At 36.2% G+C, this 11,859-nt stretch overlaps 1 protein-coding gene across 1 annotated transcript; it reads left to right on the top strand.

Moving 5' to 3' along the window:
• The first annotated feature begins 74 nt into the window (after window positions 1-74).
• LOC5579447 (uncharacterized protein KIAA1143 homolog) lies at window positions 75-5,718 on the top strand. The gene is made up of 3 exons (XM_001647696.2): window positions 75-322; window positions 400-529; window positions 5,385-5,718. The coding sequence occupies exons 1-3, from the start codon at window positions 209-211 to the stop codon at window positions 5,561-5,563; spliced, it is 423 nt and encodes a 140-aa protein (XP_001647746.1). The 5' UTR covers window positions 75-208; the 3' UTR covers window positions 5,564-5,718.
• Window positions 5,719-11,859: the final 6,141 nt, after the last annotated feature.

Here is an 11,859-nt window from a genome sequence, read left to right as displayed (position 1 = left end):
AGCTCAGCCTTAACTGTTTCGTTTGTGTTCGTGCGTACGCTATTATTTACAAACATTCCACCCGAAGCGCGTCGTTTCTTCTTCTTCCATTCCACACGTTCATTCATTATCAGCTGGTTGCGAGTCCAAACGCGGCGTTCGGCGTTTTATATATTAGAAAATTTAACCGTTATACATAGGCTAGAAATAGTAACCACCACGTGCGGCAATGTCCCGAGGACCAAAACGTAACGTTGCCTACATCAAACCGGACGAGCCGGACTTCCTGAAGCGGATGAAGGCGCAGATTGGCTACAAGGAAGGGCCGACCGTCGACGAAAAGGTATGAAGATCTCTTGAAGAATCACAATCGCTTACAAAAACAGATGTCTTAATTCAATTTATATGCATCTCTAACAGCGTCAGAAGATTCAAAACCTCTCGGATTCGGAAGACGACGATCGGGATGAGCGAGACGATGAGAAGCCGCAAGTGGTGGTCCTGAAGGAGGGTGATCTTACCGCCGAGGAGGCGGCCGTGGCTAAAAAAGGTACATATTTTCATAGTTCTCAATCATATAGACTCTATTTGAATAGGAAAAGTTTAGCTTAAAAACACTCTAATGAATTTCTCTAGAATGTCAGCTTACCAACTAAGTCCGTGTGGTCAGCGGCGTCAGTCGTTTGGGCGTGTTGTGTGCCACGGGGTGTGGGTTCGATTCCCGCTCCAGTCGGTGGAAACTTTTCGTCTAACGAAAAATTGGTCACGGGACTACTGGGTGTTGCGTGTGTTGTCCGTTGCCAAATGTTTAGTGATCAGCCTTTGGCTGTGAAGACGGTGTAATTTTTTTTTATGATTCAATCAATATTTTTACGTAATTGCCGGAATACCTAATGGAATGTTCAATGAAAACGTTCCATCGAATTTCAAAATTACAAGAACAGCTCCTTTCTTAGCTATCAAATAGTCAGTTCTCGGGAACCAAGACCCCCTTTCCAAGAAATGTTAGCGCGACCCATAACGCGGGTAGATCACCTTTTCGAGGTGCTTTATGGGGTAAAGATCTACCAGTGAACCCTAGTCCTGACTGCTTCAAACAAAGAGAACAGAATAGTATAGTAATAAAAGGAACATTTATCAGTCCTTGTTACATTTTTAAACCTTGTTGAAAGTGACAAGTCTCGGTTTTCCCAGTTGCCGAGAATGATCTTAGGACAAGGAAAAAAATATAGTCGAATACAATAATTTGTTTTCTAATTTTTTTTTTTTTTAGTTCTCTAGTTTGAAGAATTGTGGACTAGGATTTTGATGCATGGACAATATCGGTGTAATTTCTTGGCTTTATCAAGGGATCCGATTTTGACTGATAAAGGGTTGCGCCTGTGGAGAGTGCACTCATCACACTCTCTTTGAAGGGAATAAATAGTGAAACCCGCAGCTGATATGGGAAGTAAAACGTAATTTCCAGCAAGGAAAATCATCAGGCCTAATCCTCCTTGATGTAGCATACAATTCAGTACGGAAGGTAGCGATCTTGCACAAAATGTTGCTGGGTAATTTTTCCATGTCGATCTTTAAAACAATGCGAAGCTTCCTGATGGATCTACCCTCCCAAATTGCTGTAAACGGTTGTACGTCTGATCAAATGTCCGTACCATTCGGCGTTTCTCAATATTCTGTTCTGAGCCCTACACTTTACAACTTTTTTCCACCAAAATAGTTAAACGGAGTCCATTGCTACTTTTTTGCTGACAACACTAGTTTCCTTACCTCACATCGCGACGCAGAAACCACAATCGACACGTTACAGCATGCTCAGCACCAAACCAAATAAAATGGAAGATAAAAGTCAACCCAACGAAATCGTCGTCGTAGCCCTCGTCATCTATCACAAAGTCACGTTTCTGTTATATTCGGAAGACTAGGCCCTTTTCGAAATAAGATGTATTTCATATCACTGTCTAATGAAACTGTTACCAAATAGTAGATCTGAAGATAGATCAATGTATGCGCATAAAAGGATTGAATAAACCGGGCTAAGCTTTCTGTTCTTGCTATAACTTGATCGTGGCAACATGTCATTTATTCTTGCTACTCCATATCACGGTTCTGATGAAGATACTCTGCAGTAAGGCCCCTCATAGAAGGACATAATCAAGGCTGGTAGCGAGTCTCTTTTTAGTGACTTGGTCACTTTTTTTAAGCCAGTCACTTTGAAGTCTCTTTTTTGAAGTCATTTCAACTAAAGTCACTTTTTTCGTAAAAAAGTCACTTTTTTCAACTAATGGCTTTTTTTCAATTTAGGCTAAGTTTTAATTTAACTTCACTACCCATACTCGCAATACAGTCCCATTAGGAAAATCGTCATGTCGAGAAAAACGCTTCTAAACATTTTTGCAAAAGTGTTCTTTCCACCTCTTCTGAAAACAACAAATCGTGGTGGCATTACTCTACACTCTCAGCTCTACATGAGTGCTGGGAATGGTAATAGGCTTGAATTTCGCGAAAATCACGTGGCTCTTTCACTACAGTAGTTTAAAATCGTGAATCTCATCAAGTTGCCTATATTGGGTACATGAATTTCTCCTAATCAGTAGTGTCATTGAAGGCTCTAAATGCGGGAAATTCAGTGGGAATTATAGCATTTTTCTACAGTAATTTTGGGTTGCCCTTAGCAACGGGTGTTTTGCAATTTTCAAGGCGTTTTGCCTACAGCCGAGCAAAACCCCCATGCCAAAGTGAATCATGGATGTGCCCAAGTGGCTTTGCACCCTATACTTTTAGTTGTGGTTCTACCGTTTACCGCAACAGTAGTCACTCTAGAAAACTTTCATGTCACGCTACAATAAGTATTTTTCGTGAATAAACATGGTTTTATTCAGTAGAGTATGTACTGTTCCTTCTCTTAATGAAATGAAAACCACGATGCGAGATTTAAAAAAATATTATCAAAATTGGATTGTTTCAGTTTTGTCATGATCAACTAATGGGACTGTTATGCGGGTATTTTCAATATGGGACGCACATGGTTTGGTGTATTTTCCACATTTTTTCCATACATAGATTCAATTTTAAGCATGATTTTTGGAAGTACACTAAAAATGAACACCTTTCACGGAGCTAACTCAAAAATGGATAAAATTCATATGGGACTGTTATGCGAGTATGGGCAGTTAAGATCTTCGATCTTCTATCATCATTGTATTAATTTGAAATATTGATTTATGGCGAAATATTACATTTTCTGTAATCTTGATCTAGTTACACAAAACAAAGCTAATAGAAAGTATATTCTTGTGAATATTATATCCATACGATAATATTTTTTCTAGACTAAATGTTAAGTTTTTATCGACTTGAAGTAATGGAAAAAAGTTTGGGATCTACACAGTTTACAATGGATTCAATTTTAGCGGATTTTAATATGTCATTTTTTGGAAGTTTGAAAGGAAATGTGAAATGATAAAAAAATTGATTTCACAAATATGCCAAGTTCTTTGTGAAATTTACATTACAAAATATAATACTTTGGTGATAAATACAAAAGACACAAACAATCATCTTCTTCAAAGCATCTTTCTAAAATTTCGAAAAGGTTGGAAATCTGATAAAAAAGGATTTTTTGCGTAAATGGTAACATTTCCGTTTAAAATAAAATGTTGACAATATCTTGAAAATTTGGAAGTACAATAAAAATTTCCAAATTCGGTGCTCAACTAGACCTACTACCCCAAGGTACAATGGTACCTGCAGTAGATCATATTGGATATTCCCTCCTTCATCGTAAAACAGTGTAGTAGAACTGGAATAAAACTAATTACGTTTTGATTTTCAAGTCACTTTTAGTCACTTTTCCGAGAATCAGAAGTCACTATTTAGTCACTTATTTCTCAAATCTGGTCACTCACATAACTTTTTTCGGCACAACTTTTTGCTACTAGCCCTGGACATAATGGTTTCTTGCAACGGCGTGGACGTTCCATGGTCACCAAATGTTGCCTGTATAATCCAGGATCAGAAACTAAACCACTGCCACCAGAAATGCGATAAGCTCGTCAAAATGCTGTATCCTCTTGTGTAAAGGCGCTCCCGTTTGGATCCTGCTATACAAAACCGTTCTCAGGCCAATGATTGCGTATGACTTCCCGTATGACTGTGGAACCTTTATCACTATCAAGAAGTGATAAAATATTCGGTTTCTTACAGTTATAATTCCTAACTTAATCACAAGAAAGGATTCTAATTGAAAAGCTAAATAATAGCAAGCAAACTCATGAATATCTCTTCTCCTATCTGCTCTCTTTAGCAAATTTCTTTATTATGGCTTAATGAATGAGTTTTCATTATGGGATGATAAGTTTGTACTTACTTTACAGTAGTAACGTGTTCGGAACATTTTTCAAAATTTCTCCATAGTAATTTCCATATACCGGGTACCCCCGATGGTTTGACCACATTTAATCTGAACACTTTTTAATCCATACCCCGCAAATTTGCACATCGTTCAGATTAAAAATGGTTCAATGGTGACTAGATGTTCAAATTGAAAATTAACCCCGATTATTTGCATGAGATACCGTTCAAATTAGCGGGGGTGCACGGTAAACCTACATTGTCTTTGGTCCACCTTTAAATTACCACCGAGAGAGCGGAAAATTTCACAGAACACTATTTTTATGGTAAGGATGGGGATGAAGAAATAAAAGATTGAATATTCATACTTTTTAAATTTTGAACAGTCATAATCAACATTTATTTGAGTATAACTTACTTTACTTTACTGTTGCTGGCTCTACGTCCTTCAAAACATGACCTGCGTCACAATGTTTCGCCAACTAACTCGGTCCATGACTGCTAACCTTCAATTTCCCAATCGCCCCACACTTCCAAGATCCTGCTCCACTTGGTCAAACCACCTAGCTCGTTGCGCTCCCTTCATCTTGTACCGGCCGGGTTTGAGGTGAACACCATTTTTGCGTGATTATTGTCCGACATAGGCCAGGGGAAGTGGTTCACCTAGAGTGAATTTATGTCAGAGAAAAAGTAGATTTTGTATGAGAATTGACAGAAAAATTAATGACAAGTTCATCCACTTCTCCTGGCCCATTCTCACAACGTGTCCCGCATATCGTACCCTTCCAGCTTTGGCGACTGTCTGGATACTGGGTTCACCGTAGAGTTGCGCAAGCTCGTGGTTCATTCTTCTCCTCTTATACGTTTCACTTGCTGTAACAGTTCAAAATTTGTACAGGTGAATTTAATTCACCCGATTATAGAGAAAAATCTTTTTTTAGTAAACTTAACTTAAATTACCCTAAATCTAGCATTTGTTTGTGATATTAGCTGAAAATGTCCAGCAAAGTTGTCCAATCAACAGACTCGTTTTAAAAATTACTTTCTTTCAGAGGAAGACGAAAAACCGGCTGATCTCAACCAGAAGATTGTTTTCAAATCGAAAAAGCCCAAAACGGGCAGCAGCGTTGATGACGTCCAGGTTCTAGATCGAAAAGCTAAGAAGAAAAAACAGAAAGAAGCTCAGAATAAGCTTTCGTTTGGTGACGATGAAGAAGAGGAGGAAGATTGAGCGCAGCATCCAGAAGAGTACTGTAAGATAAATTAGTGTATTGTGTAAGTCCTGTGGTATCAGAGTGTAACAGATAGTACTCAGTTAAGTAATAATTGTTTTCAATATTAATTATCGATAAATATTAAACGTGTCAATAAAGCTCATTTAATGGACATGTTAAAATTATCAATTAAATTTTGAAAGAAAATTTCAAAAATTCTGAGAACGTTCTTTTGTCCCCACTGGGACAGAGCTTGCTTCTCAAAGTAGTATTTTCTAGGAGCACTTCGACACTATACACCTTCAGCATGGCTTTAGATTGTTGCCGCGAACGTTACCAGGTTAAAAACGGCATGAAAACGTATATCTTACTAACAAAAATGTTTTTCCACTGAACTTTTCTCACTGAACACTCGCACCCGGATTTTTTTCCCGAATAATCTTGGTGACAAGCACGGAGAACGTATTCACAATAGAAGTAATAAACCATAGAAGAAGAATGTCGCTGTCGTCGCAGTAGGAACATCTTTTGCTGGCGGAGATAGGCGGGGCTATAAATGTCAACGCGAAAATGTATGCAGTTTGACCAAAGACAAATTAAAGACCTCCATGTCCCTTGCAGTTGCTCAAAATTTTATGGCTCATAAGGTAATCTAGAATACCGTGAAAAGTGTACTGCGATCTGTCAAACTTGGGTACCTTTTGTACTACCGAGGGATTAAATGTAGTACTAGAAGTAGTACCCAATCTGAGCCCGAGTGTGACGGACCTGGTTTGACATTTATGTACCCAACATGTTTCTGAGCGAGAACAAAGGGAACACCAGCGACATTATTCTTTTATGGTTTATTATTTCTATTGTTTTCACCAACAGATGAAAATCATGGGTTTTAGGATGAAGCAATGATGGTTGATTAGGATTTTTTTCCGCAATTTCTTCTTTCTCAAGTTTTTTTTCGAAAACAAAACATAAAACAATTCCATTTTTCCCTAGAAATTCATCAAGGAATTTCTGAAGGATTTTCTTTCCAAAACACAAGAGATTACTTCGTAAATTGCTCCACATATATGGCATCATTTCTTCGAAAACTTGCGCTGAGTAATCGGGAAATCTGCAAACGTTTCTGAAAATGAACACGAAATATTTACCAATTGTTCTACCAGGTAGTAAGGACTCCAACCTGGACTCTTAAAGATTTGCGTCATAAAATCATCCAAGGATTTCTTCAAAGTAAAATGCACATTTTTTTTCTAATCAATCCCTCTTGAACTTGTTTTCAGTACTCTTCCAGAAACTTATCCAGTAATTCTTTCATAGTTCCCAAAAATTCTTCTTTCCAAATTTTGTTAGGAACTAAATTCTCAGAAAATATATCCAGTGAAACTCTAAATATTCTACAGATATTCTAATGATTTTGAAGAGATTTACACATAAAAGAACTAAAAATTCCTCCGAACATTCATTATATAAACTACTTCATAGATTCTTTCACCATTTTTCTTCCAAGTTTCCACTGATAAAAATTTTAGAAGATCCTATTGAAATTCATGCAATGCTTTCCAGGGGTTTCGCCGGTGATTTTTTTTTTACTTTCTGTCATTACATCCCAACTAGAACAGAGTCTGCTTCTTAGTGTAATGTTCTTATAAGCACTTCACAGTTATCAACTAAGAGCTTTTTTGCCAATGAACCATTGCAGCATTTGTAATATATGTGTAACAAGCACGATGGTACTCCATATCCTGGGAAGTCAAGTAGATTTCCGTTAAGAAAAGACCCTCGACTGGCAGGATTTTAAACCTATAAATGGTCTTGCTAAATTACTAACCTGGACTCTTAAAGATTTGCGTCATGAAATCATCCAAGGATTTCTTCAAACACTACAACAAAATGCACATTTTTTTCTAAATCAATTCCTCTTGAACTTGTTTTCAGTACTCTTCCAGAAACTTATCCAGTAATTCTTTCATAGTTCCCAAAAAAAAAAAAAACAAAATCTCCCCTACAATGTCTTTCCAAATTTTGTTAGGAACTAAATTCTCAGAAAATAAATCCAGTGAAACTCCAAATATTCTACAGATATTCTAATGATTTTGAAGAGATTTACATAAAAAAGAACTAAGCATTCCTCCGAACATTCATTATATAAACTACCTACTTCATAGATTCTTTCACCATTTTTCTTCCAAGTTTCCACTGATAAAAATTTTAGAAGATCCTATTGAAATTCATGCAATGCTTTCCAGGGGTTTCGCCGGTAATTTTTTTTTTACTTTCTGTCATTACATCCCAACTAGAACAGAGCCTGCTTCTTAATGTAATGTTCTTATAAGCACTTCACAGTTATCAACTAAGAGCTTTTTTGCCAATGAACCATTGCAGCACTTGTAATATATGTGTAACAAGCACGATGGTACTCCATATCCTGGGAAGTCAAGAAAATTTTCGTTAAGAAAAGACCCTCGACTGGCAGGATTTTTAACCTATAAATGGTCTTGCTAAATTACTGTGTTTTTACCGTTATGGCTATTTTGGAAACTCATGGGTTGATACTTTCAGGAATCCCTGAGAGAATTTTCAAAATTCTTCGCAATTTCTTTTGATGTTCCTGTGTGTATTCTCTTAAGAATTCCCAAAACAAACTACTTGGTGAACTTCTTGAAGTTTTATAATAATTTAAAAAAGTCAGAAGATATCGCTAGATAAAGTTTTGAGAAACTATTTAGGAAAATTAGAAAGAAGAATAAACTCAAGTATAAATACTTGAAGGAATTGGGGCCCAGATAGCCGTAGCGGTAAACGCGCGGCTTTTCAGCAAGACCAAGCTGAGGGTCGTGGGTTCGAATCCCACCGGTCGAGGGTCTTTTCGGGTTTGGAAATTTTCTCAACTTCCAAAAGGAGCTCCATAGCAAATTGTGGTTATAATTATGAAGAAGTTAATAAAAAAAAAGATCTTGGAAGGTGAATATCTGCAAGAACTGTTGTGATCTGTGAGAAATTCCGAAATTCCTAGAGGTTTGATTAGTTCTAAATTCTTGCTCTCAGAAGTATCTCTCGCCGTATTTGCAGAGATTTATTGGAAATTCCCAGAAAAAATCGTCAGGAAAGATATTCGTGGATGAATTTTTGTTGGAATTCATTGCAGAATCCTAGGAGAATTACAGAGTAATCTGCTGTGTGCGGCTTAGTTATCCTAATGGGATAAGAAATCCCTGCACCATCATTTGACAAGTATGCTACACACGGCAGTAATGTTTTAAGATACATGCATATAATGTGTCCCAGAAAGAATGGGCACGACTTCGATAACGAGAATCATGATATTTCTTCAATCAAATATTTTGTTTTTATATTTTTGTTTTTGTTGTTTTCTGTGGGCATTAGAAATGCTTCCTGTATTCTTTTTTTATGAAATTACATTAAAATGTTTGAATTTGGAAAATCAATTCTTATCTAGTCAGCACAGACCCTACTTTTGTGTTTTGTTGGAACTGAACTAGTCATAAATCTTTTCATCAAAATCCTTCAATGTGGTGAGTTCAAGTACATTGTATCTTAGATGTTCCAAAAGAATTCTCGTTTAAAATTTTATTTGGCTTTTCTAGATCACATTTGACAAAATGCTAGAATTCTAAAAAATACTAGTTTTCTCTCTACATAAGATAACTTCACAAAATCATAGCTTTTCAGGAACTGTCAATATGAATAAAAATAATTCATTTCAGATTTACTCATCATTTGTTATGATTTTGGATGGGCAACAAAAATTTTAGATGTTTACATGTTTTAACGTAATTATAAGGACTTGGTTTTAACTTTTCTATAAATCGACCACAGCTCTTAACAGATCTTAGATTTCTTAGATGTCTTAAGTTTATATTTTTTTATTAAAATAAGTGATAGTATTATCATTTATCGTATCGGCTATGTTACGTATGCACGAACTTTATGACCTAGCACAAATGTTGTACAACAAAGTTGCTCAGATATAACGTGATTTGTGCAAAACTGATAAGGAGAGCTTGTAGACATTTATTGTCAATAATAAACAGGTAGCAACAAAAATCGTTAGCAATTTAAAATCTGCTCTTGAAAGGTGCAAGAATAAAATGTGTGAAAATCAGATTTTTATCTGCACTATTTTTGAAATGGCAGTATGGTAAATGTGTGCCCATACTTTCTGGGACACCCTATAATATTAATTTCAAAAGTTATCTTTGAAAAACAAACTGGCAATGATTTTTTAAATAATCTGTAGATTATAAAAGCATTATTCTAGAATACATACATAGATGCCCCTCATAATAGCCAACTTGCGTCCCAACTTACGATTTGAAAGGCACTAAACTGAAGAATTTATTAAATCACAAAGTTTGTGATTTGTGTTTATGTAGCTTTGTTACCATACTAAAGTTGGACTCCAAGTTGTTACACCTCAAATAAGGTTTTATTAGGGAATATTTACATTGTGGTGTAATCTTTAATAAATCTTTGTAAAGCAATAGCTTTAATTGTATATTTCTAGGATTTTTTCCCTGTAAGGGTCTCCACTACCTTGATATAAATTCGTAGGAAATTAGATATAAAATTTAGTGAACACTCCTAATGGATTTTTTTGAAGGAACCCTTCTGCAGTATTCCTTAGAGAAGTATTTAAGGAATCTTATATAATGCTCAGGTTGATCTCGGGCCATGAATTGGTACTCAATAGAAAAAAATGAACTGATTCGTGTTATCGAATCCACATTGCACATAGTGAAAGAATCAGGAGGGTAGAGGTTCGTCATAAAACAAATTCACATAAATGGTAAGGATCTAAATTGCTACTGTAATCAGAATAGTGTTGATGTATTGTAACGCTCAAATCATACACCGAGTTAACAATTGTACAGGATTTTTGTTTTGTAAAAAAAAACAAGGGTAATAACGAGGGACTTTTCAAAACTAAAGAAAAAGTTGGTTTGCATGGCTATCTTGATAGTCCGTTGAACCACAGTTCCACTGATTTTGTGTTTCATAACTCGATATATCCTTTACAAGATCCATTTGATTTCGAGTAATAGAGTGTTAACCGTACATCAAAATCATCATCTTGAAAACTAATTAAAAAATGAGTTTCTATTACTCTACCGATATATTTGAACCAATCGGCATTTTGAAACGACAATTGAAAATGTTAGCGTTATATTGATTTCTTTTTGTTTAGCATAATTACATACACAAAGATTCAGTAACTAAACAACGACCCGTAACATAGACAAAACCTAAATCTTGGTATTCATATGCTGCTATGCTTTATTTTACTGCATGTTCTAGCAACCGTCATATATCTGTTACATAATGACGATCTAGTTAAACTCTAACATCCAGGGTGAGACGAGGTAGAGCCAGGTGGGGGGATACGCAACTTGAAAATACCGTATCAACCACGTCAGGCTTATAAGAGGAATGGATATGTACAGTAATGCAGATACAGTCATCGCTTGCTGTTGCCAAACAGTGAAGTCCCTTTTGAGGCGCTTGTTGAGTTTCACCGACGAGGGTTCGCACTAGGGAGGCTTTCCTATAACTTGAGTCGGTGCGCGCTCATCGGGCGGCATTTCCGTTTCTCGTGATTTTTAGGAAACCGGTGCTGTCAGAGTGCTATTGAAATTTAGCGCTATTTGAATTTGACGTTTGATGCTGACGTTTATAACCGTTGATGAAATTACTAATTAGGATTCGATTACCTATTGTTTAATGCTGCATATAAATATGATATCTATACAGCGTGTTTAATTAGTTTTAGTAGAATTTCTGAAAAGCCTTCTAAGCAAGAAACTAAAATATTGATTATACTCGATATAAGTATGCTTTGGCCAGGGGCCAAGTCTCCAGCATAAGTTTGAAAACTCACACCGTCCATAATACACCGGGGGTTTTGGAGTTTGGGAAGTAGGCAACGCAACATCTTTGACCAGAAGGTTCTTTAAGTTTTGCTTCTACTTTAGATTTTCACTACTCGTATGAATGATGCAAGTTCAAAAGAACATGAACCAGTCATACATATAGCGTACAGTGAAGTGTTTGCCTAAGGAAATTGGAAAGGAGGAATTTTGTGTGGTGTTTTGTAAATAACTCTGTGCAACAAATTTGTTATTAGTTAAATATTTAGTTATTCTGATTTACCCTTCAATTAGCAATAAGAATGTTTACAGAAACGTTATTTTATGTCATTACGCTGTCATGATAAGGGATGTCCTTCATCTCCGATGAATTATTCCTCGTAGCAGTGGCGGGTTAGATATGAAGACAACACGATAAGGATAGAAAA

The sequence above is a fragment of the Aedes aegypti genome, chromosome 2 (assembly GCF_002204515.2).
Source record: "Aedes aegypti strain LVP_AGWG chromosome 2, AaegL5.0 Primary Assembly, whole genome shotgun sequence".
Taxonomy (NCBI): domain Eukaryota; kingdom Metazoa; phylum Arthropoda; class Insecta; order Diptera; family Culicidae; genus Aedes; species Aedes aegypti.
The sequence above is the reverse complement of the archived record's forward strand: the minus strand, read 5'-3'. Positions and strand labels throughout refer to the sequence as shown.